At 54.9% G+C, this 25,754-nt stretch overlaps 1 protein-coding gene across 1 annotated transcript in view; it reads left to right on the top strand.

The window, feature by feature from the left end:
• The window catches only part of ABCC3 (ATP binding cassette subfamily C member 3), a 49,830-nt gene continuing 24,076 nt past the window's right edge, over positions 1-25,754 (top strand). Inside the window, exons 1-17 of the mRNA XM_004434719.3 lie at positions 1-68; positions 12,705-12,881; positions 13,240-13,365; positions 13,585-13,722; positions 14,585-14,710; positions 14,941-15,002; positions 15,724-15,855; positions 17,087-17,278; positions 20,660-20,837; positions 20,935-21,096; positions 21,641-21,733; positions 22,954-23,157; positions 23,266-23,412; positions 23,801-23,888; positions 24,342-24,408; positions 24,633-24,759; positions 24,841-25,017. Coding sequence (XP_004434776.1) covers positions 24-68; positions 12,705-12,881; positions 13,240-13,365; positions 13,585-13,722; positions 14,585-14,710; positions 14,941-15,002; positions 15,724-15,855; positions 17,087-17,278; positions 20,660-20,837; positions 20,935-21,096; positions 21,641-21,733; positions 22,954-23,157; positions 23,266-23,412; positions 23,801-23,888; positions 24,342-24,408; positions 24,633-24,759; positions 24,841-25,017 — 2,241 coding nt within the window. The 5' untranslated portion in view covers positions 1-23. The remainder of the gene's footprint in view (positions 69-12,704; positions 12,882-13,239; positions 13,366-13,584; positions 13,723-14,584; positions 14,711-14,940; positions 15,003-15,723; positions 15,856-17,086; positions 17,279-20,659; positions 20,838-20,934; positions 21,097-21,640; positions 21,734-22,953; positions 23,158-23,265; positions 23,413-23,800; positions 23,889-24,341; positions 24,409-24,632; positions 24,760-24,840; positions 25,018-25,754) is intronic.

Here is a 25,754-nt window from a genome sequence, read left to right as displayed (position 1 = left end):
CCTCGCCGCGGCGCTTCGGCCCCATGGACGCCCTGTGCGGCTCCGGGGAGCTCGGCTCCAAGTTCTGGGTAAGGAGGTGTCCCGGGACCGTGGGCGCGCACCGGTGAGCCCCTGAGACGGCCGCGGGGAGGGGGCGATGCGACGCCAGGAGGGGTTCTGGCGCGCCACCCAGAGCCGGTCCCTCGCGGCGTCCGGGACCTGCCCTGCCCTCCCGGCTGCATGGAGGAGCCAGGGAAGGCGAGGCACAAGACTCCTCGAGGGCGCAATGGGTGGCATCCCGAAATCGAAGGTGCCCCCACTTGCCGCCTCGCCCCAGTCCCTCTCTGGGGCTGACTCGCAGGGTGCTGAAGGGGCATTTCCCCATTAGCTACGTTCCTGATGACACTTCAGCGCCTGCGCCATGGACTAGGGCTCAGTTGTGCAACCCCCCACCAGCCCCGGGGGCCCAGGGCATCCAGAGCTCCTGTTCAACCTGTTACTTTGGGAGGCTGGTCCCCGCTGGGCTCTGCCCTTCTTGAAAACGGTCCTTGCCACCCTTTTTTCTCCTGGCAAGAGCCACTGGAGAGCAGGCGATCCTCACTGCCCTGGCCTCAGGAGGGAGAGGCAGACCTCACTCTGGCAACAGGCCCTTACAGGTGCAGGATATCAGGATTCCCTGGTTGAACTTGCTTTTGTTACAGATGAGGGAAGGGAGGTCCAGAAAAAGGAAAAGAATTGCTCAAATCACCAGTTGGAAGAAAGCAAAGCTGGACTAGAAAAGCAGGCCTTTTGACTCACACACCAAATCTCTTTCTAAGACATCAGGATGCTTTTCAGACTGCTGACCCCAGTTCCCCGCACACTTCAGGTGCACTAAGTGTAGACAGCCCGAGAGCTTTCTTACAGCTTTCAAAACCTATTCACAGCAGCTCCCTTGATCTTCATTGCAGCTCTGGGAGGCAAGTGGTGGTGTGTCTCCATTTTACAGATGGGCTCAGATTAAAGGGGCTTGTCTGTAGTCATCCAGTGGATACCTGGATAGGCTGGTCTCAAATCCAGGGCCTCTGAATCCCAACCTCTAAATCTTTTTCCCATTTCAAGTATTTGTACATATGTGCCTGGTGTGTGTATGCTCAGTGTGTGTTTTCCATGGGTGTGTGCTTGTGTGGGTGCGTGTGCATGTGTGTACATAAGTGTGTATATACAGTCAGGAGCCCTGCTCTTAGGCCGTGTTTGGGATGGGCTGAGGGGGTTACATGGATTTTTGAAACTTGGGGCAATGGAGTATCTGTAAAAAAGTATCTTTGGGGATCTCTATTTTTGGGGGGTGATCTTTTTCTCTGGGTCACTAAAGGGTTAATCCGAGATGGTATAACTTCTCTGCAGCTTCCCCTCTTGCCCAGCCCCACAGAAACCCCGTCTGTCATCCAGCCTGGACTGGTCACTTGTCACCAGAGTCCAGAGGTGGCCCCTTTGGCCTATGAGTATATATCCTTTCCCTGCACACTTGAGCCTGGCTGCTGTGGCCATGGCGTGGTCATCGTGTCTACGGTGGCCAGGCAGAGGACTTGCAAATCAAGGGAGCAATTGTGCCCAAGCCTTGAGGGTAAGGGCTCCTGTTCCTGGGTGGACAGTTAACCCTGAGAGCTTAGGACTATACAGAGAGAAGCTTCGAGGAACTTGGAGTTAGGGAACTCAGGACTCCCTTCTTGTTCCAAGCTTAAAGATCCTCTGGCTCTACCCTTCCGTGATGTTGCGGAATCCAAGATTGTCAGCCCTTGGGGGCTTGGAGCAGCTAGCCCAGCCCCTCATTACAGAGCTGGGGAAACTGAGGGCCAGGGAGGGAATGGACTTGTCCAGGTCATACGACAATCAGTTGCAGCGTGCTGGATTGGGAAGCTGGACCCCTGAGATATGGTTCCAACTCTGCCATTGCCTGACTGTGCCCCTACCTTTGGGCTTCTGGGCCCCTGGTCCCGGAACTTCTTGCTGCTAATGAGCTGTATGTACCTCCTCGGAGGACCTCAGGGTCGTGGGAACCAGCTCATCTATATTCGGTATCTATAGTGGGGTCTCTGCTTGGTTACCTCAAATGGCAAGGGAACTGACTACTCCTCATCCTCATCCCGATCTCTAAACACCCTCCATCTTCCACATTATCTTTTTTTTTTTTTTTAATTTTTTGTAAGGAAGATTAGCCCTGGGCTAACATCCGTGCACATCTTCCTCTACTTTATATGGGACGCCGCCATAGCATGGCTTGACAAGTGGTGCGTCAGTCCACGCCCGGGATCTGAACCTGCGAACCCCAAGGCCGCCGAAGCGGAGCATGCGAACTTAACCACTACACCACAGGGCCGGCCTCACATTATCTTCTTGGCTCCTGAAAGCTGTTCCAGGCTGCACCCAGCGTGGTTGGTGACTGGGGTGGGGTGGGGAGAAAGCAGGAAGGTTCCCAGCTCTTCCTCATCCTCCAAGCATTGGCAGAACTAAGACAAGGGAGGGTCTGAGGCTCTAGCTCAGTTACACAAAAGGGGACTCAGTGTGGTGGGCTATTTTGCATCTCATTTGCGTTGTATATTATTCAGGTACACCTGCCCTGAACCTTTTTTTTTTTTGGTGAGGAGATCAGCCCTGTGCTAACATCTGCCAATCCTCCTCTTTATTTGCTGAGGAAGACTGGCCCTGGGCTAACATCCATGCCCATCTTCCTCCACTTTATATGGGACGCCGCCACAGCATGGTTTGTCAAGCAGTGCATCAGTGCGTGCCAGGATCCGAACCGGTGAACCCCGGGCCGGCTGCTGCAGTGGAGCGCGTGCACTTAACTGCTTGCGCCACTGGGCCAGCCCCTGCCCTGAACCTTTTATCTGAGGGGCTTGTGGGTGACCCACCTTGTAGGAAGTACCTGAGCCAGGAGTGAAAAGGTGGGGGCGGTGAGGGGCATGGTTCAGTCCCCTGGGCCACTCATTTACTCTACCAAGCCTTTTCACTAGCTTATCCTCACAGTCTCAGTTTCCCACCCTGTGAAATGGGGAAATAACCCCTCTCCTACCACCAACAATCACGAGATTGTTGTGGAGATCAGATGACACAGGGAATGTGAAACAATTTTGAGAACTAAAAAGCTCTGAGTGACAGGTCCTGATACTCCTGGAAAGAGGAGGGAAGAGAAAGGGAAATGAGGTTAGAAGAGGGTGTTAGATCTGGGAAGACCTACAAGAAAGGGGCTGGCAGGGCTGTTGGGCCAGGGGCTCCCACTTCAGCTGTTTGCTGGGGAGTTTGTGGCTGAATCCATCAGCCTCAGCCCCGGCTAAATCTGAGGGTAGGAGGCCCGAGAGTACCCCTGACTCCTTGGACTCACACACAGTGTGCACCGGCTGAATCATTTATCGCTTTCTTTGACTCTGTCTCTCACCTCTACCTACCTTGGCGGGTTACCAACGTCTCTGAGCGTGCCTTGGGAGTTTCCATGAAAATACGTTTCAAAAGAATGAGCTATGGGAGCCGGCCCGGTGGTGCAAGTGGTTAAGTGCGCTCGTTCCGCTGCAGCGGCCCAGGGTTTGCCAGTTCGGATCCCAGGCACGCACCGAGGCACCACTTGTCGAGCCATGCTGTGGCGACATCCCATATAAAGTGGAGGAAGGTGGGCACGGATGTTAGCCCAGGGCCAGTCTTCCTCAGCAAAAAGAGGAGGATTGGCAGATGTTAGCTCAGGGCCGATCGTCCTCACAAAAAAAAAAAAAGAATGAGCTATGGCCAAACTGCCTAGGCCAGAGATGCCCCTGGAACAAAGGAGGTGGTGGTGTCCCTCTGCTGAGTCCCATTGTCCCCTGCCTGAAGGATTACTCTCTGTTCTGAGCAGTGGAGGGAGAGGAGCACCCAGGTGGTGAGGAGTACACAGAGGAGGGCCTGGGGCCGTTTACCCTCAGGACGTCTTGACCTGTTTGCAGTGTTAGCCGTGATCTAATGGCCCCAGGAAGCTCCTGGGAGGCTGATGTTGGCTCAGAAATCCAAAAGTCCTGACGATGAGAGTGGTCCAAAGATGGCACTGATTGCCTGGGAAGTAGTGAGCTCCCCATCACTGGGGGTGTGCAAGCACATGGTTAGGGACCACTTGGTGGGGATGCTGGAGAGAGGATTCAAGCCAAGGAAAGAGGTGGGGTCCCACCCTCAAATTCTGTGATCAACTGGGAAGAGAGAAGCTGTGGCCAATAGGAGATTTCCCAGTTCCTCCTCTGAGCTTTCCAGACTCCTCTTTCCCTTTAAATTCTCTCCCTACTTTAGACATGGAGTTGACCTCGTAGCAGCTCTTGGTAGAGGTCGGTGGGTCTCTCACTGGTTGGGCGCCAGCACCTTCACTGTTCCCTTGGCTGTTTACCCACCCTAGGGAGGGGCAAAGCCCTAGTCCCTTGGAGATGCAGCTCCCTGTGTCTCCTGCTCTGTTCCAGCTAGTCCCATTCTGTCACTCACTAGCTGTGTGACTTTGGGCAAATCACTCACCGTGTCTGGGCTCCAGCTGGGTTTACGTGGGCTCTGGGGCCCCATTCAGGTCTAGTTGCCCAGTGCTGATTCTGGGAGGCTGAACCTCAGGCTGGGGGCCCAAGGTCATAATTGAGGCCTCTGAGCTTTGGGGCTCCTGGGTGTCAGGGTCTTCCTGGGCTTCCTCCTAGGGTGTTGGCCAACATGAGTAGGCAGCCGCCAGAACATATGTGTAATGGTTGAGGCTCTGATTTCAATATGCTTTGACTCTCAGATGAAGACGCAAAGCTGCGGCTGAAGTAGGCAGGTGGCGGGGAGGAGGGCACCCCTCAGCCTACTGGGCACCAAAACATCCCCCGAGAATCCCCTCCTTCCATCCCAGCTAGAGGCAGCAAAGCTGGTGCTGGATGGCTGTGACCTCTGAGTTCCTGGCTCCTGGTGGCAGAATTTGGTCCCCTGTGGCCATGAATGGTGGGGGCGGTGGGGGGCATGGTTCAGGCCCCTCTGGGCCACTCATTTACTCTACCCAGGCTTTTCACTAGCTTATCCTTACAGCCTCAGTTTCCCCCCCTGTGAAATGGGGAAAAACTCCAACTCCCACGACCCTGAACCATCTGGGCTGCTCCTGTGTACCTGGTCCTGTGCTGGGAGCTGGAGGGTGTGGGGAGGAGAGGAGAGCAGTGGGAGCAGGGCCTGGTGTCTGTCACTTCTCCCCAGCCCTGCTGCTCCCCCGTGACCCCTGGACCTGGGTGTCGCGGGCTGGAGACCTAGGGAAGGAAGTGAGTCAGGGAAGTGGCATTTGGGAGGGAACTTTGGCAAACCCTCCTGCTGACCCCCCAGACCAGCCGGGTCTTGGAGCACCGGGCTAGCCCCCAGAGAGGGAGGTCCCAGCAGAACCTGCCAGCTGACCTACCCAGGAGGCAGGGTCAGAGTGCCTGGGCTGTGTCCGCCCCTCCCCAGGGAGGCTGTCCCTGGGGTGACAGGTGGGGCAGGATCCCTGGGAGGGGGTGAGGCTGGGTGTGCCACTGCTGGGAGGCTCTCCCCTCCCCCATGGGCAGCTGTTCCTCTGCCACGGCTGGGTCCAGGAGGTGGAGCTGAGGGGGCGGCTCATGGAGGCCTAACCTTTGGATTGGATTTTTCCTTCCAACTGGATATTTCTAGTCCTGTGGTTTCTAGTCCTGTGGATCCCTGAACCCCAGCAAGTCTGTTGCCCGGTGAGGGCAGCCCCTCGGCTCTGTGAGAAGAGGTGATTCCGGGGCAGGCTGCGTGGCTGAAAGGAGTTGTTTAATGTCTCAGGTGGTCTGAGGTGTTCTATCCCTAAGGTCGATGTCATGTGGGAGCCCTACAGAGTGTAGAGGCAATGCAGTGGAACTGGGACCTGGACTCTGGAGTAGACTGCCTGGGTTCAAATCCCGGCGTCATCTCGTGTGAACTGGGGCCCGTCACTGTCTGTGGGTCTCAGCTTGTATGAACATTAAATGATAATCCTAGAACACAGTGGTACTCAATTAGCCAAGCTGTTGTTGGCTGGCATGGCCCCTTTAAGAAGTGGATGGGCCAGCCGGGCCTCTGAGCCATAGACGGGCCGCACGGCCAGGCTTTGTCCCCCCGCCCCCAGGCCCTTCCAGAGGCTGCTGTTTCAGCCCTCGTGGGTCAGTGAGCGTGACCGGGGATCTGAGCGTGCCCTTGCCCTTCCTGTCCCTCCGTTTCTGCTGAGATAAATGAACTTGTTAGTTGATCCCCTCTCCCCACCACGCAAGATTAAGGAAGTAGTTACTCTTCTCAAGACAGAGGCTGTCAGCAAGCCTGCAGCCCCAGGGGCCTGGGAAGTCCGTCACAGAGCTGTGGCCCAGCGGGGCAGAGGGCTCCGGGGTTCTCCCTCCCCTGTCCCCTGCTTGGGTCTACAGGGATTTCAGCCTTGGTGCCCACGAAGGGGCCTCTGTCGTGCGGTCCATTCTGGGTGCCAGACCTTATCGGCCCCATCCAGCTGTTTAATCACATCATTAAGGAAGTGGTTGTTGCTGTGGAAACTGTGTGGGCGACAGCGGGGGAGGGGCTGTGGGCCCAGCTCCCAGCCCAGCCCAGCCTAGTCGGTGCTCTTCAGAATGGGAAGGGGGGGCAGTGGTTTGAGAAGGGACTATCCATCCTGCCTCTTGGGGTTGCAGGGAGTATCATGGGGTCCAGGAAAGGACCTCCACCCACCCTGTTCTTTACACTTAACCTTGTTTGGGTCAGAGACCCCCTTGTGCGCCAAGGACCAGCAGGGAGAGAGCAAACTGTGCTCCTGGGCATGCAGCTGCAGAAGCTGGGCTTCAGGGGCCGGCCCCGTGGCGTAACGGTTAAGTGCACGCGCTCCGCTGTGGCGGCGTCCCACATAAAGTGGAGGAAGATCGGCACGGATGTTAGCCCAGGGCCAGTCTTCCTCAGCAAAAAGAGAAGGGTTGGCATGGATGTTAGCTCAGGGCTGATCTTCCTCACAAAAAAATAAAAATAATAAAAAAGAAGCTGGGCTTCAGAGAATACCCTTCATTCATTCATTCTTTTGTTCGACAAATGCATATGCGTGTTGCGCTGTCCCCGGTACTATTCTGGGCAGTGGGGAATACCCTGGTCAACAGAACTAACAGACCTGCCCTCATGGAGCATATATTTCAGTGGCAGGAAACAGAAACAATAAATATGATAACTCAATTATAGAGTATGCTAGAAGGTGATAAGGCCTATGGGAAAAATAGGACAGGTTAAGAAGGATAGGGGTGCAGGGACAGGGTGGGGGTAGGAATGAATTACAATTTTAATTAGGAAGGTCAGGGTGGACGTCCATGAGATGAGATCTGAGCAAAAACTTGGGGGCGGGGGGGTGGCCATAATGAGGTCTTGAGGGCCACGTGGGGACTTTGGTGAAATGGAGGGCCCTTGGCAGGTTGTAATCAGAGGAGTGACATGGTCGCGTGGTCTGACTTAGATTTCATAGAGATCTGCCTCTAGCTGCTGTGCTGGAAAAGACTGCCTGGGCAGGTGGCAGGGGTGTAAGCAGGAAGACTGGTGAGGGGGCTGCGGCAAGAATCCAGGTGAGTGAGTGCAGTGGAGAGAGGTGGTTGGATTCTGGATATATGAGGGAGAACCAGATGAAGTTGCCTTTTTGTACATAAGAACACTGAATGTAGCACTTTCATAGAGTTCAGCCTGTAATTTGAAGGTAGAGGGGACAGGATTTGCTAAGGGTTGGATGTAGGGTGTGAGAGAAAGAGAGGGGGTTCTTGTGGCCACTCCCCTCTTGCCTCAAAGAGCCGTGCCACCGACTTGCACCGCCCCGTGTGGTGATTCCCTGCTGTGCTCTCAAATTTGGGCTCTCGTTCCCGCTACACGCACACTCCCTGACAGTCAATGACTAGACCATATCTGGGCTGCTCCTGCGTGCCTGGGCCTGTGCTGGGAGTTGGAGGGTGGGGAGGAGAGGAGAACAATAGGAGCAGGGCCCGGGGTCTGTCTTCAAGGGCTCACGTTGCTGTAGGAGAGGGTATGTTCACAGGTCTGGGTCCAGGTGGCACAGGCAGGGGAGAAACCCCAGCTTGGCGTCACAAGGCCAGAGTGCTAGTCCCAGCTCCCTCCTGCCAGGGGTCCTGCCAGGACAGGTGGAGCTGGCTTTCTCTTTTGCACACAGTCCTAATAGTGCTCATCCTTTCTACTTCTGGAAGTTGTTCTGAATCAACAACCGGATAATGACCATGTAAGTGCCATAATAAAATGCCACTAAGACGTAAGGGGCCTTTATCACTCTCGGGTAACAGTCACCTGGCTGCCAAGGCCATGCAAGATAAAGCAAGGAGAAACCCCGTCAGAGGCTGCGGTGCCCCAGAAAGGCTTCCTGTAGGAGGTGAGGCTCAGGCTGTGCCCAGAGAGGTGGGACATGCACGCCAGGCCTGGAGGCCCAGTGGTCTGAGTTAGGGGTGGCCTCAGGCAGGCTGTCTGGATGGCAACTAAGTGCATGGCATTAGTCACACATCACTTAATGACGGGGTTACATTCTGAGAAATGCACCATTAGGAGATTTCATCATTGTGTGAACATCATAGAGTGTATTTACACAAACTAGATGGTGTAGCCTACTACACACCTAGGCTATATGGTCCTCATCTTAGGGGACCACCGTTGTATATATGGTCTGTCGTTGACCAAAACGTCACTATATGGCACGTGACTGTAATGGGCTCACTGAGTTTAAAGCTGGGTGGGGCTGCCCAGTGTCAGTAGAATGGATAAATCCATGGGTCCATTCACACCATGGATCACCATGCAGAAGTGAAGGGGGAGTGTCCTCATTCACACTCAACCCCAAGGATGACACCCACAAACACAGTGTTCAGTGGAAGAAGCCAGATGTGCAAGATACATACCGTACAATTTCCTTTATAGGAGGATCCAAATGGGCGAAATTAATCCACGTTGTTAGAAGTCAGGATGGCATTCTCCTGGAGTGAGCAGTGGCTGGGAGGGGGGCATAAGAGGGGGTTTCTGGGTGCCAGCATGTTCTCTTTCTTGATTTGAACGCTGGTTACACAGATGTGTTCAGTGTGTGAAAATTCATTGAGGTGTATACTTACGATGTGTGCACTTTTCCGTAAGTGTATTATACTTGAATAAGAAATGTTTCACAAAGGAAAAAGATGTGGGCTGAGGCTGGATTAGCTGTGTCTGCCTCTCCTCTCCCTGGGGCACCTGACCAGGCCTAGTGGGGTACCCAGCTCTGTGACCCAGTGCCCAGCCCTGGGCCAGCATGCCGGGTGCTCAGCAAGAATCTGTGAGTCCTCAGCTCACATTGCTTGAGCAACTACTGAATACAGGGCTCTAGAATACGAGATGTACGTGGTACAACCTCTGCCCACCAGGGCTTGGGTGAAATGCCCCAAAGCAGCATGTCCCTGGACTGCACGCTTCCCAAAGGCAGGGACAGGTGTGCCCCAGGTGCGCCCAGCCCACTGCGTGACGCACAGCAGGCCCTCACCAAAGCATCAGCAAGGGGAAGACCCACGCTCAGAAAGGTGCTGACGTCAGAGGAGGAAGGGGGTGCCGGATGGAAGAGGTGGGTCCTAAGGCGGGCCCACCACAGCTTCCCTGTGGTTGTTGAGATTTTGACAAGCGGAAGAAAGAGGGGCCCGACTGAGCAAAGGTGTAGGAGGGGGACTCTCCAAGCAGATGCTGGGAGAAGTGCGTTTGGCAGGAGGGAAGGAGTGGTGGGAAGGAGTGGTGGGAAGGGAGGTGGAAAGAGAAGCCTGTGGGATGCTTGACGCGGCTCCGTGAGCAGCAGGAGCCACTGCGGGTGTGTGGGCAGCGGGCAGGGGCACAGAGCCGCATTTCAGGAAGAGTCATCTCGCGGCAGTGGGCAGGGGCACTGGAGGACAGAGGGCTGACCCGGATGAGATTAAAGAGTGAAAGTCGGCTGAGGAAAGGGAAGCAGGGTGTGCACTCCACGAAATATTTTCTGAAGATGGGAGAACTCAAGTGCGTAGATAGTTCAACAGTTCATGTAGATAGAAATTAAAGGCCAGCTGGGGACCTTGAATGCCATAGTAACATGCTTGGACTTGCCCATGCTTGGGCAGTAGGGAGCCACTGAAGGTTTAGAGGGAGGGTGTAAGATTATCCTTTTGTTCATTCATCCATTTATTCAACAATTGTTTAACTTATTTAAGCAAATTTTTATGGAGCACCTACTATGCCTTAGGCACTGTTTAGGTACTTAGGATACATCAACAAATGAAATAAAGATTCTTTCCTTCAAGAAATTTACATGCCAGCAGGAAGAGATGAGAGAAAACATAATAAACTAGTAAATTATATCGCATATTAGAAGGTGACACATGCTATAGAGAAATGAAAAAGCAGGGCCAGCCACCGTGGCCTAGTGATTAAGTTCAGCGCACTCCACTTTGGCAGCCCAGGTTTGGTTCCCAGGCGTGGACCTACACCACTCCTCTATCAATGGCTGTGCTGTGGCAGTGGCTCACATACAAAATAGAGGAAGATTGGCAACAGATGTTAGTTCAAGGCAAATCTTCCTCAGCAAAAAAAAAAAAAAGAAATGAAAAAGCAGAAAAGGGTAAGGAGAGTGGATCGGGAATGCTAGGGGGGGTGCAGGTGGCAATATTAAACAGGGTGGTCAGAGAAGGCCTCACTGAGAAAGGAAGACTTAAGGATGTCTGAGGGAGGAGTGCTTCAGGCAGAAGAAACAGCAGGTGCAAAGGCCCTGAGGCAGGAATGTGCCTGGTGTGTTCAGGAACAGCAAGGAGGCCATTGGCTGGAGTGTTGCAGGAGAGGCAGTGAGAGAAGTCACAGGTTGGTGGGAAGGGACACTGCGCAGGTCCTCATAGGCTCCTGTAGGGTATGTAAAGTGTAGATGTCCAGTCGGCAGTTGGATATAGAGTTGGGGATTTGGAGGGTGGTGGGCTGGAGAGAGAAACATGGGAGTCTTTGGCATGTAGATGAGACTGGATAAGATTGCCCAGGAGGTGAGTGCAGATGGAGAAGACTACAGAGAAAAGGAAAGGACTGAGCCCTGGGGCACTCCGGTGCCAAGGGGGGAACCAGGGAAGAGACTTAGAAGGAAAGACCAGGGAGGAAGGGGAAGACCAGGAGAGTGTAGGCAGTGAGTTGGGCCCCTAGGGCATGGAAGGGAAGAGACCAGAACCCCAGGGAAATTGCTTAGGAAGAGGTGAGGACCTGGGCTAGTATGATGGCTGAGGGGCCAGGTGAGAGGGACCATGTGGGAGATGTTATCATCCCATTGTTACCCTTGAAGAAAGCAAGGCCCAGAGAGATGTTCTCTGTTAATTCTCTGTTAATAACAGAGAATAATAACAGTAACAATAACAATAATAACAGAATATTATTTAACAAAAGCCTGGGTTGTTTCTACCTTGGAAGGATAAGGGAGCTCAAGTAGAGAGGACATAAGAGAGGTACAGCCTCACCTTTCAAAACAGGAGAAAATAGTGATGATCAAATAGTGGTAAATCAAAATAATAGTAAAAGCAAATTGCTTAAAAATATGGAAGTAGATACCAGAACAAAGTTAGCATATTTGAACATATTTATCCCCGGGAAATGGAATGAGGGGTGGGGAGTGATGAGGCAAGATACCATTTTCTTTTCCACAGTTCGACTTTTTAAATTATGTGCATGCATAACTTCGACAAAAGTAAAAATGATAATTCCTTAAATTGGCATTTAGAAGGTGAGGGGTTATATCCTCCGGTGTTAACAGTTGTCTCTAGGTGGATGGGATTGTGAATGGGTTTTTTTTTTTTTTTAACTTGTTTATATTTTCTGAGCTTTCTGTAAAGAATGTCTAATACTTTGCAAGAAGGGAAAAAAAGATTAGTTCATTGGTGACCTTGGAGGAAACAATCTCAGTAAAATATGCGTTTGAATGTATTCTCCCGTCTCTTTCTAAGAAAGTTCTTCAGTAGAGTTATATGCAAAGACAAGAGGGGATCTTGTCTGGACTCAGTGGTTCTCCAGGACCCCAGGCTGTCAGTGCTAGAACCAGGACCGTCTCACGCAGACCAGGATGGCTGGTTGCCCTAGGCTTTGTGATTTGCAAAGCTCTTTCCACATCCCCTTGCTTCTTTGAGCTCACACATACCCGGTGAGGTAGGTGGGGCAGGAGATGGCCTCTCCCACTTTAAAGGAGAGACAACTAAAGCGCAGAGAAGCTCCCTCTTCCTTTCCTGGGAGAAGCTTCGGGAGGAAGTGGGCTCTTCAACCATGTGCATATATTGCTTTGATAAAATAAAAAATTAATTAAAAAAAAAAAAAAGGGTGGAAATCTAGAATGCCAGAAAGCAGATCAGTGGTTGCCTGGGAGGGATGGGCTGCAGAAGGGAACCTGTGGGATCATGGAAATATTCTATATCTTTATTGTGGCTGTGGTTTTGCAAGTGTGTACAGTTGTCAAACTCATTGGATTGTGCACTTTAAATGGGTGCAGTTTATTGTACTTAAATTATACCTCAATTAGAGAGAGAGAGAGAATATGAGGAAATGGGGCAATCACGGCCTCCTCGGAAAGCTCACACTCGGAACGACACCTGCCCATTTGCACACTTAGCCTCCTTCATCTTCAAATACCTTCCGACCCCCATCACGCATGGAGCGTCTCTCTGGCCCAGCCAGCACGCTCTAGGGAGAGTCCAGTTCTGCAGGATGCTGCCACCGTGCTGAATTGTTCTCTCTGTCCCCAGGACTCCAATCTGTCCGTGCACACAGACAACCCGGACCTCACTCCCTGCTTCCAGAACTCCCTGCTGGCCTGGGTCCCCTGCATCTACCTGTGGGTCACCCTCCCCTGCTACCTGTTATACCTGCAGCACCACCATCAAGGCTACATCATCCTCTCCCCCCTCTCCAGGCTCAAGACGGTCAGGGGCTCGGGGCTCTCCTGCGGGTGGGCCTGGGACCTGCGGGGTCTCCTTATAGTGAAGCCCTTCCCCTACCCTCAGCGGCTGGACTGGGTCCCCCAGCCCCACCTGCCCTGCACTCTGGGCCATGGCAGCCTGCCAATTGGGTCTGCAGCCAAGAGATATTCCCTGCTTGGAGAAGTTCAAGCAAGTTCTTCAGCAACACTCTCCCCACCCTCGAGAAGCTTCCAGCCAGTGCCCAGCCAGCCCTCAGGGCCAGGCCCCGGGAGAGTCTGGTGGCTTCAGAAGCAAAGCCCCTCCCCACCGGGGCAGTCCCTACCTTTGGGGATGGAGACTCCAACATGTGCCCTGTCTGTAGGCCTTGGGCTTCCTGCTGTGGTGCGTCTCCTGGGCTGACCTCTTCTACTCCTTCCATGGCCTGGTCCACGGCTGGGCCCCTGCCCCCGTCTTCTTTGTCACCCCCTTGGTGGTGGGGGTCACCATGGTCAGTGTGGGGCCCAGGAAGCTTATGGGGGAGGGTCTCCAGTGGGTTGTGGGATTGTGACGGGGGAGCCACGGGCTCTGAGGAGAAGGCTGGACACCTAGGCAGTGGGAAGAGAATGGGGGTGACCCCAGAAACATCTGGCCACATGGGGTGTGGAGGAAGGGAGGCAGGTCCAGACATGTGTGTTCTGGCCGGGCCTCCCCTGTCCTCCCTGCACAGCTGCTGGCCACGCTGCTGATCCAGTACGAGCGGCTGCGGGGGGTGCAGTCCTCAGGGGTGCTCATCATCTTCTGGTTCCTGTGTGTGGTCTGTGGCGTCATCCCCTTCCGCTCCAAGATCCTTTCTGCCTTGGCCAAGGTAAGGGGGAAGAAGGGAACCTGTCAGGCATGTTCTCCCTCAGGGGTGACCTCAGGGCTCAAGGTCATTGCTGGGTCCCAGGCTCCGCCCCTCTGTCCCTCCCCACCTCCCAGGGCCCCTCTGCTGTTCAGTCTTCTGTGTTACTCCCTCCTGGCTGCATCTCTGCCAGGAAGCAGACTGGGGGCGGGGGTGAGGGCCAGTGCAACCCAGGGGATGGGGCAAGACGCAGCCATTGTTAGATGTCCGTGGGAGTGTGGCGGGCTCTTCTGTAGCCTCCACCGGCACCACCACCAAGTGCAGTGTCTGACAGGAGCATCCACCAGTGTCTGTGTGACGAACAGGTGTATGCAGACATGCATGGATTGTTCTGGCTTCCCTGGAAGTCCCATTATCTTGTCTTCCCTTTCTTCCCACCTTCCTCAGTTCCTGGCCTTCCTCTTCATCTTTGGTGGTGGGGGTGGGGGTGATGGGGTGGTGGTAGGAACACTGGGCATCAATCCAGCGTCTCCCCATTTCTCCATCTCAAGGGGAGGCAGTCAAGCGTGGCAGTAAGAGCACAGGCTTGGAATGATCCACTTATTCTGTGCGATCTTGGGCCAGTTGCTTTGCCTTTTGCAGCCTGGTTTCCTCCATTGCAAACCGGGTGTCATAAGGTTTCCCACCTGTAGAGAGAGGGCTGGACAAGGGGGTGTAGGTGAGGTGCTTGGCACGATGCGGGGCAAGTCCTCACTGAACAGCAGCCCCCTTATCGCCCCTCCCCTCTTGCAGAACCCTCTGGGAGGGGGAGCCGTGTGCCCCTCGGGTGCCACCTCCTACCCCAGAGGAACCCGACCTTCTGATGCCCCGCCCCGTCCTCCCCCAGGGCAAGATCTCAGACCCCTTTCGCTTCACCACCTTCTACATCCAGTTCGCCCTGGTGCTCTTTGCTCTCGTCCTGTCCTGCTTCAGGGAGAAGCCGCCGCTTTTCTCCCCAAAAGATGTCGACCCTGTGAGTTTTCCATGGAGGCCGGGTGGTAGTGGGAGTTCCACAGCCCACTCTTCAGTCCAGCCCTTAACGACATCGCCCATCCTTTCTGGTTCCTTCCATCTCCATGTCATCTCCACAGTGTGCTGACCGGGGCTTGGAGCAGGAAGGAACAGGCCCCTCCTCCCTCTACTCTGCCTTGAGAGGGTGGTGGGCACTCCTGATTTCTCCCATTCCACCCTCTCACCTTCTAGAACCCCTGCCCAGAGGCCAGCGCTGGCTTCCTCTCCCGCCTGTGTTTCTGGTGGTTCACAAAGTGAGTTGGCTCTTCCTCCAGCCTAGGCCTGAGGGAGGGGGAGATGGGGCTGAGAAGGAGGAGGGAGAGCCAGCTGGAAGTTCAGGGGCCTGAGAAGTTGGGCCTGGCTGGCCTCCCCACCCCAAACCCCTGCGCCTGCGGGCATGGGGCAGGCGAGGCTGGGGAAACCTATCTGTTTGGCCTAGGGGCTGAGCGCAGAGGCCGGACCTGGCCCAGCTCCTATCCCAGGCCACAGGCCAGCCCTGCCTCTGGCAGGCTGTGGGGACAGGCTCAGGGGCTGGAGGCAGACTGTAATTAGTTCCGAGCTCTCCTGTCTGGGATAAGCTTGCAGCTTGTCATTTCCTCGGCCGCCCCTCAGAGCAGCCTGAGCAAGATAATTGTGTCTGTGACCTGAGTAAGAGCTCATTAACCACGCTGCTCTGAGGAGGCACCTGGGCTGCAGCTCCATCCACCTGGCTTTGTCCTCGCCCAGGGCCTCAGCCAGCATGGATTTCATCACCAGGGCGCAGGGGTCAGTGGCACATCTGGAGAGGAGTGGGGGAAGGGGCTGAGACAGGAACTTGGGGTGGGAAGCAGTGACCTCCAGCCTGTTCACTGTGGGAATAAAAGAGACCCCTCCCTTGACCCCAGCACTTTAGGGAGACCCTCCTTTCTGGAGACCCTGGTCCCCAGCTCCAGGCTGCTAAATTCTGACCCCATGTGGGGCTGCCTGCTGCCCTAGGATGGCCATCCTCGGCTACCGGCGCCCCCTGGAGGATCAGGACCTCTGGTCCCTGAACAAGGAGGACCGCTCGGAGAAGGTGGTGGAGAGGCTGCTCAAGGCGTGGAACAAGCAGCAGAAGGGGGCAGCGCGGTGAGGCCCTCCCGGGTTCCCCTTGCCCCTCCACCCCAGCCCCTTCACGCACCCCAGCTCTCCTGCAGAGGGGGTCAATAGATCTGGGGTGATCACATGTCTGGGGGTGGGGAGAAGAGCAGGTGCAGGTGGTCCTGGGATGGGACACTCAGGCCTGGGTGGGACCAGCTCTCCCCAGTTCTACTGAGGCCGGAGAATGGCTGCCACTTTCGTAGCTCTTACTCTGTCCCAGGCACGGCCCTAAGTGTGTAGATTAACTCAATCAATCCCCAACAGCCCTACAGTGTAAGTTCTATTGTCCCTGTGTTACAGATGGGGACACTGAGGCACAGAGGTTTAATGACGTGCCCAAGGTCCCCTAGTTGGTAGTGGGCAGAGCTGGAATCCATCCCACACTTACCACTGCACTACCCTGCCTGACTCGAAGGGTAGATTCCAGGGACTTCCCTCAGGAGGAGAAGGGGCCGAGGGAAGATGGTTGAGGCTGGCCCCTCTTCTCAATCCTGCCTCCTCTTGTCTGGAGCAGGGACTAGAGGAGATGACCCTCCGGCTGAGGGACCTTCCCACTGGCAGCCTCTGGTCCAGGACCCAGAAACCTTTCTCTGGCCAACTGCCCAGCCGAGGGAGCTGGGGCTCCTTCCCTACCCGCTTCTGACCCCAGGACTGAACCCTCTTCCCTCCCACCCACAACTCGGGGCCCGGGGCTCAGTGCTTGTTCAGCCAGAGCCCCCGATTGCCAACAGGCTGTTGGAGGAGCCAGGGGCTTGGGCTTGATCTGCAGTGTCTTGGCTTTCGTGGCTTGGAGCCTCTGGGAAGACCTAAGGGCCCCCAGTCTGCCTACTGCACCCCCTTTCTGTCCTCCCTGCCACCCCACCCCTCCCTGCTCGGCTCCCCAGTGACTAGGCCGCTAGCCATCCCTGACCATGTGTCCCTTCCGTGTCAGCATGCTCCCTGGAGCCAGCCCTGGGGAGGCAGGGGGAGGCCCGGGGGCTGGGAATTGCTGTGTCCATAGACCTGTTCCTGGAGCAGCAGTTAGAGCACCCGTCATATGCCCTCTAGCACCTGAACACAGAGACCTCTAGGGAAGTAGCTGTGACGTCATGTTGTCCGCTCCCTCCCACTTCTGAGAGCCAAGAAAGCAGCTCCACACTCCTCCCCACTCCTCCCCAGCACTTGGCTTCCTGGGCGCAGGTGCCCGTTCCTACCCGCTGCTCCTTCCTCCCCGGGCCAGACACAAGCCTGAGGCGGCATCTGGGAAGACAGTCTCCAGTGAGGATGAAGTGCTGCTGGGGGCCCGGCCCAGGCCCCCGGAGCCCTCCTTCCTGAAGGCCCTGCTGGCCACCTTTGGGCCCAGCCTCCTCATCGGCACATGCTTCAAGCTGATCCAGGACCTGCTCGCCTTCGTCAATCCACAGCTGCTCAGGTCTCACCACACTCTTTCTTGCTGCAGCCCTTCCCTGGGCTGGGGGGCTGCCTGCCTGTCCCTCAGGTCTGAGCCCAGAGGAAGGGATAACATGGAGTGAAAAGAACCCCAGACCGGGAACTGAAGGGGCTGTCCCCACTCTCTGTGGGAGCTTTGGCAAGTGGCAATGCCTCTGCACCTCAGTTTCCCCATTCACATTCAGCTTCTATTTACCTGGTACATACTACGTGCCAGGCACCCGGGTGGATGTGTTAACAAACCTTCTCTCTTGAAATCCTGCCAATGATCCTACAGAGAGGTGCCCCTATTCCCATTTTACAAATGAAGAAGCTGGAAAACTAAAAGCTAAAAAAAATGAGGAAGCAGAAACTCAGAGAGGTAAAGTGACTTGCCTGAGGGCACACAGCTGGTAAAGTTGGATTTGAGTCCAGGGCTCTGCTGCAATCCGTCATCCATCACGTGAAGAGCTTGGACTAGTAGGACTCTCAAATGAGGGAGTGGGGAGGAGAGCTGCCTGGCAGCTGAGCCCCCGATCCCTTGTGCCTCCATTCATGCATGCATTCATGCATTCATCCATGCGTTCATTCAAAAGACACCTATTGAGCCCCCAGGGTACCAGAATGGTGCTAGACAGTATGATACAGAAGTAAATAAGATATGATCTTAAAGTCTTGTGGGAGAAGCCAACGTGTAAATCCAGTACATTGCAGGCAGAGGTATACTCGGGTGTCTGGAAAACCCCAGGAGGGGCAGGGAAACCAGCAGGGTACGCTTGCCAGCTAAGGAGGTTATCAAGTTTGGAAGGACAAGCAGGCATTAGTTAACTAGGTGAGGAAGGAGGGGAAAGTGCAGCCCAGGCAAAGTCACAAAGACCTGAGGCAGCGTGACTCCAGAACTCCAGGTGTTTCTGAATGCTGGAGGAGAGGGTGACCAGAGGGAGGGGCAGAAAAACAAAGAGAGCGAGAGAGCTCAGGAAATCCTTGAAGGATTTGAGGGGCCGGCCCCGTGGCTTAGCAGTTAAGTGCGCGTGCTCCGCTACTGGCGGCCTGGGTTCAGACCCAGGGCGCGCACCGACGCACTGCTTCTCTGGCCGTGCTGAGGCCGCGTCCCACGTACAGCAACTAGAAGGATGTGCAACTACGACATACAACTATCTACTGGGGCTTTGGGGAGAAAAAGGGAAAAAAAGGATGAGGATTGGCAATAGATGTTAGCTCAGGGCCGGTCTTCCTCAGCAAAAAGAGGAGGATTGGCATGGATGTCAGCTCAGGGCTGATCTTCCTCACCAAAAAAAAAAAGATTTGAAGCCGGGCTGTGTGTAGGGAGTGCGGGGGAAGGGGCACCTGGTTTGCATTTTGGAAGAATCCCTCTGCCTGTAGTATGCGGGATGTAGGGCAGGTGGCCAGATGGAAGTGGGCAAACCAGGTCAGATGAGAGTCCCACCCAGGAATGAGATAGGAGTCAGGAGCTAATCAGAGATGAGTGTGTGCACCAGGAAGAGGGAGCAGTCAAGGGTGACCTGGGTTCTGGCCTGGGTGACTGGAGGGTGACAGATCTTTTGCTGAGAGGATGAAGTCAGCGGGAGAAGGGGGCTGGGCACGGTGATGAGTTGAGTCTCGGCCACGTGGGGCCCCCCCAGGGGAGATTCCTAGCTAGCTGGAGGTCACCTTTTCAGAGCCACCAGGTGGAAGCCCGGGGGCCCATATCTGTGGCTAAGCTTTCCCAGAGAGTTCATGTAGAGGCCACAGACAGGACTCTAGGGAATTCTGACAGGTGAGGGCTGAGCAGAAGACTGGGGCCAGAGCTGGGAAAAGAACAGAGAGCGTAGAGAGTGTTCAAGAGTGAGAGGTGGGGGGCGTGGCCTCCAGTGAAGCATGTTGGCCAGTAAGATAGAGCCTGAGGAAGGCACCATGGAGTTTGTCAGTGACTGCCAAGAATAGAGACTGAGACAGAGGGGAAGGGCTTGAGAGCAGGGGGTCTGCAGTGGAAACAGGCCATGGAGGTCTAGAAACTTCCATAAAGAAAAGTGTATTAGTTTCCCGTAGCTGCCGTAACAAATCACCACAAACTAGGTGGCTTAAAACAACAGAAATTTATTGTCTCACAGTTTTGGAGGGCAGAAGTCTGAAATCAAGGTGTCGCCGGGGCTGCTTCCTTCTAGAGGCTCTGAATGAGAATCTGTTCCATGCTTCCTAGCTTCTGGTAGTTGCTGGCAACCCATGGCATTCCTAAGCTTGTAGATGCATCACTCCAATCTCTGCCTCCATCTTCCCATGCTGTTTTCCACTGTGTGTGTGTTTGCATCTGTGTCTCTGTGTGCAAATTTCCCTCTCCTTTCTCTTGTAAAGACACCAATAACTGGATTAGGGCCCACTCTACTCCAATATGACCTCATCTTAATTTGATTACATCTGCAAAGACTCTATTGCTAAATAAGGTCAGATTTGCAGGTATGAGAGGTTAGGACTTGAACGTATCTTTCTGGGAGACAACTCAACCCACAGCAGGAGAGGCCTGGCTTCAACTATGGCGGTAGCTCCGTGAGGTCGAGGGGAGGTCTGTCCCAACGTGGAAGAGACTTGGTCCTGTCAGTAGGTGAAGGTACAGGGTTGCCAGTGGAGATGAAGACACTGAAGCTGAGGAGAAAGGAGGGCACCGATGGAGCGTGTTCCTCAGGAGGCAGATGGGATCCAGGGCTCAGGGGGCAGGATCAGGTTCAGAAGATACATGGACATCTCCTCTCCTGGGGCTAGAGAAAAGGAAGAGGGGCAGTGTTTGGAGGGAAGCTTGAGGTTGGCAGGGAGTTCTCTGTGGGTGGTTGAATGGGAAAACTTAAGTGGGTGACTGCTGAGAGGGGTGGGCAGTGGGGACGGTCAGGAGGGAAGAGAAGAGAAGCGAAGAGGGCTGTGGGAGGAGGTGGATTAGGGCCGCACTGGGGGCTGCTGATGTCGGAGAGGGTGGATTTGCAGGGCAAGAGTCTGTGTAGTCATGCGGTGGGCCTTAGAGCCCTCAGGAGCCCAGGAGAAGGTGCGGGAAAGTCTAATCGATGGACACAGGGCATTTCTCCCTGCCTTGTGATCCAAGGAGGCAAGGAAGGCAGGCTGGTGAGGCTGGTGGTGATAGAAGGCGTGGACGGCGGGGACCACAGTAGATGAGAAAGGAGGTAAAGGCAGAAGGGAGCAAGGATGGAGGGTTGTGATCTTGAGGCAGCACTGAGCCGAGTCCCCTGGGCCTGGGCGGGTGGGGAGGGCCAGCGGGCCCCACCTGAGAGGTTTCAGAGGCGGGGGCAGAGAGGAGGCTGAGGGAGAAAGGGGAGGGCAGCAGTAGACGGAGCAGCGGAGCGACCCCTGCCCCCCTCATGCCTCTCTCCTCCTCTTGCAGCATCCTGATCAGATTTATTTCAAACCCCATGGCCCCCGCCTGGTGGGGCTTCCTGGTGGCTGGGCTGATGTTCGTGTGCTCCGTGATGCAGACTCTGATCCTACACCAGTATTGCCAGTGCATCTTTGTCATGGGGTTGAGGATTCGTACGGCAGTGGTAGGCGTCGTCTACAGGAAGGTCAGCTGGAGCAGGGTGTGGAGGGCTGGGGAGGTGGCCCAGGGGTGCTTTGGAGAGGCTCGCGGGTCCAGTCCACCACGCTGCTGTCCACCTGCAGGCTCTGATCATCACCAATTCAGTCAAACGTGAGTCCACTGTGGGAGAAATTGTCAACCTCATGTCAGTGGACGCCCAGCGCCTCATGGAAGTTGCCCCCTTCCTCAACCTGCTGTGGTCAGCACCCGTGCAGATCATCCTGGCAATCTACTTCCTCTGGCAGGTGACTCTTGAACCCCGACCTCTGTCCCCTTCTGCTGATCTTGACCTTGCTGAGAAGGGACAAGAGAGAGTTCTGGGTCAGCAGAGGGGCTGCATAACGGACACAAGAGCTTCCCTGGATATTAGGGTGGGGGACAGGACTGCAAGGATGCTTGTGTCTGCTACCCAGTCTTTCCAGCGTGTGCGATTATCCTTCTCGAAGAACCCAGGGGGGGAAAGAGGGACTTTGAGGCAGGGTGGGTGTGACTCTGGCTGTCATTGTCTGTCTGTATTTGCCTTCCTGTGTGTCTGGACCCCTTCTATGTCTTCCCGTTTGTCCCTATCTGTTGTCATTATCTGATGGCGGTTGCTTCTGCAAATGTTTTCGTCATTGGCTTCATCTGTATGTTTGCTTTTCGCTGTCTATCTGTTTGGCTGACCACCATCATTTGCTTCCTGCCCATCTCCACGTTTCAGGTCAATAGGCCTTTGTTTGTCTGTCGGGTTCTGTCTACATACTGTGGTTATCTATCCGTCTGTCTTAAATATCCATTATGTCTCCTCAGAACCTGGGGCCCTCCGTCCTGGCTGGAGTTGCTCTTATGGTCTTGCTGATCCCACTCAATGGAGCTTTGGCCATGAAGATTCGTACTTTCCAGGTGGGTGCTATCAGACCTGCCAGGTGCCTGGGGAAGGGCATTCACTAACCTGGGGCCTCCCAACTACCTGGCTTACTGAGTATGGATGACTACAAGCCCCTTTCTCAAACCTTAGCTCACTCTATCTTCACAAAAACCCTGAGGGGGTGTTAGAAACACTCTCATTTTGCAGCTGAGGAACCAAGGCCCAGAGAGATTATGGTAGTCCAGAATCAGGCAGAGCTGGGACTCAAACCTGCATCTTCTGGTCTAATGAGTATTTCTCCCACCACACTGTGCTGAGTGTAAATAGCCATTCATTCAGTCCTTTCTTTGCAAACATTTATTGAAGTCTTCAGTAGCTCCCCATTGCACATAGAAGAAATGACAAACTCCCTAGGACCACCCGCCAGACCCCTGCTCACCTTGCAAGCCCTTACCCCCTGGGGTACGGCCAAGTTTCATCCAGTCTGGCCTTCTATCTTTTCTCCAAAGCACCAAGCTCTGCGTGCCTCTGGGGCACCACACACACTGTTCCCTGGAATGCACTTCATCCCTTCCTTGTTTGCCCAACTCCTCTTCCTTCACCTCCCAGCATAAACTCTGATTTCCCAGTCCCCACTCCGTTATTCTCTCACAGAATCCTGTTGTTTCCCTTTGAGTATACATACTAATTCGTTAAGTATTTATCCAGGGAATTGTCTGCTTCCTATCTGCCTCCCCCATCAGACTGTCAGCTTCCTGGTGGCATGGGCCTTGTTTGAGTTGTTCATCATTATCTGCCCCACGTCTAGCACATAGTAGGCCCTCAGTAAATGGGGGTTGAATGGATAATTAATTTGGCGTGCCTCCCTCTGGGTTAGAGTCTGGGGGAACAAAGAGAAATAAGAGATCTACACCTTTGGGAGGCTCACAGTCTAACTGGGGAAGCACACATGCACAGGGATCGCCGTGGGAATGAAAGAAAAGGACAACAAGCCTTAGAAACCCAGGGAAGGGGCAGAGGATGCTGCCTGGGAGGGTCAGTGACAAGGCACTGAGATTGGAGCTGGATTTTGTCACACAGAGGAGGGGGGAGGCTCAGGAGGGGGGGAGGCCAGGCTGGCTGGCAGGGAGGAGGGAGGAAGAAGGGTGAACAGTCCAGACGCCTGCAGTGGAGGCGAGTACATGGAAGGTACCAGCCCCTGTGGGCAGAGGTCTGGGGAGGCGAGTGGGATGTGACACCACCACTCTTTCCACAGGTAAAGCAAATGAAATTCAAGGACTCGCGCACCAAGCTGATGAGTGAGATCCTGAGTGGCATCAAGGTGCTGAAGCTGTATGCCTGGGAGCCCAGCTTCCAGAAACAGGTGGAGGGCATCCGGCAGGACGAGCTCCGGCTGCTGCGCAAGGCCGCCTACTTCCACGCCGTATCTACCTTCATCTGGACCTGCACCCCCTTCCTGGTGAGGCTCTCCCACTGGGCCTGGCCCCCTGCCTCCCACTGGCCTGGCCAGCCCAGGCCTCTGGTCCCAGCAGACTCCACTCTGACACCCATCCTCCCCACTCCCCAGGTGACCCTGATCACCCTGGGGACATACGTGTCTGTGGATGTGAACAACGTGCTGGACGCTGAGAAGGCCTTTGTGACCATATCCCTGTTTAATATCTTAAAGATGCCCCTCAACATGCTGCCCCAGTTAATCAGCCTTATGGCCCAGGTAACCCCGGGGTAGGGCTGGGGTTCTGCTGGAATTAGGGCAAGTTGTTGGGGTCATTTAGGGTCAAGGGGTAATCCAAGAGAGTTACTGGAATGGGAGGGGGTGCCATTTGACATTAAGAAGAATTGTTCAAAGCTGAATGAGGTCATTAGAATTAGGGGTCATTTGAGGTCATGTGGGTCCCTGGAAACCTGAGTTCTGGAGACAGCCTCCTCTTACCAACCTGGATCCTGTCTTCGGCAGTGGAAGCCAGGGAAGACTCAGTCGTGGGAGGGGCCTCAGCACTGGTATCTGGGTCCTCAGGGGCCCCACCTCGCCCAGCAAGTTGGGGGCCAGCAAGGGTGGGAGGGAGTGGGGGCCTCCAGGGCTGACTCACACCCTCCTGCAGACCAGTGTGTCTCTGAAACGGATCCAGCATTTCCTGAGCCAAGATGAACTTGACCCCAAGTGTGTGGAAAGAAAGACCATCACCCCAGGTCCAGACACCCTCTACCTGGGCTGCCCTCTCCCCAGCTCCGGCTCCAGAAAACCCTCGGTTCCAAGCTTTAACCTTTTCTCTCGTGGCCCCCTTTACTTCTTCATCTTTTCACATCTGCTTCAACGCTATGCCCCACTGTCTCCCTCTTCAAAGCTCTCTGCTCTCCTCCTCTCCATGCCTCCCCAGGTATCCCCCTGTCTCTTTCCTTCCCTAGGGCTCCCCCCACCCGTGCCCAGAACTTCTTGCCCCTTCCCTTGCCCCCCAAGCTTCTCTGCCTTCTCCCCTTGGCCCTTCCCCCAGAGCTCCCCATACCTCTCTCCCCTTGCCCTCCCCCAGGGATCCCCTCCGCCTTGCCCAGGCTTCCCGCCCCCTCCTCCTCTTCCTCCCACCCTTCCCTGCCTGCTTCTCCATCCCCTGGGCCCCCTGACCCTGTACACTTTGGTCCTCCCAGGCCATGCCATCACCATACACAATGGCACCTTCACCTGGGCCCAGGACCTGCCCCCCATCCTGCACAGGTACCAGTTTTTCCCATCCCTTCTCAGCTATCTAAGTGGGCAAAGGTCAGAAGAATTGCAGAACCCCTGCCTCACCCCCTAGTCTTTGGCCTGGAAAGCAGGAAGAGCCTCAGCTTGCCAAGGTGGTGTCTGGAAGAGAGGGGGGTTTGGGTCTTTGGGTAGAAGGTTGGGGACCAAAAACCTGATTCCTGTCTCTGACTGGCTCCTGGGCTCCTTGCCCCCAGCTTAAACATCCAAGTGCCAAAAGGGGCACTGGTGGCCGTGGTGGGGCCCGTGGGCTGTGGGAAGTCCTCCCTGGTGTCTGCCCTGCTGGGAGAGATGGAGAAGCTGGAAGGCAAGGTGCATGTGAAGGTGAGAGCGGTGGGGACTCCTGGGAAGGGGAGCTGGGCCTGGCCTTGGGCAAACCCTGAGGTAAGCTCCTCCTGTGGCCAGGGCTCCGTGGCTTATGTGCCCCAGCAGGCATGGATCCAGAACTGCACTCTCCAGGAAAACGTGCTGTTTGGCCAAGCCCTGGACCCCAAGCGCTACCAACGGGCCCTGGAGGCCTGTGCCCTGCTAGCTGACCTGGAGGTGCTACCTGGCAGGGACCAGACGGAGATTGGAGAGAAGGTACAGGGTTCCCTCCCATCCCCTGGGGAGTTGGCACATACAGCTGCCTACCTCAGCCCAGCCGGGGTCCATGTGTTCGTTCATTCCTTCACACATTCATGTAATGTCATGCCCAGCTCTGTGCTAGGCACTGGGGAAACAGATCTGTCACTGGGGGAGGCTGGCTTTGCACCGGTAGGGACTGTAGAATGTCCTGGGGGCCAAGCTGAAGGCCTGTGTGGGATACAGGGAGGGCACTGAGGAGGGAGTCTGCATAAGGGAAAGTGTCACTTTTGAGCTGAATCTTAACAGCTGAGGAAGAGGAGCTCAACATTCTTCTAGTCATTCACTCATTCATCAGATTTTATTACGTACCTACTATATGCCAGGCAATATTATACAGTAGTGAATACACCAGACCAAAATCTCTGCCTTCATATAGCTTACATTCTAGTGGGGGAAAGAGATGATAAGCAAGATAAATAAGTGAAATATATAATATTTAGCTAAATGCTAAGGGGAAAGAACAGAATGGGGAAGGGATATAGGAATATGTGCGGGCCATATTGGTAGGGTGGCTTCTTACTGGGAATCGGAGACCTGAGCAAAGCAAGGGAGTGGGCCAGGTCTGGGGACATGGAGCCCTGTTTGAGGGAAGGGCATTCAAGGCAGAGAGAACAGTAAGTGCAAAGGCCCTGAGGTAGAAGTGTGATTAGGGCGTTCAAGGACCAGCAAGGAGGCCAGCATGACTGGAGTGG

The sequence above is a fragment of the Ceratotherium simum genome, chromosome 16, assembly GCF_057802395.1.
Source record: "Ceratotherium simum simum isolate JZ-2026a chromosome 16, ASM5780239v1, whole genome shotgun sequence".
NCBI lineage: Eukaryota > Metazoa > Chordata > Mammalia > Perissodactyla > Rhinocerotidae > Ceratotherium > Ceratotherium simum.
The sequence above is the reverse complement of the archived record's forward strand: the minus strand, read 5'-3'. Positions and strand labels throughout refer to the sequence as shown.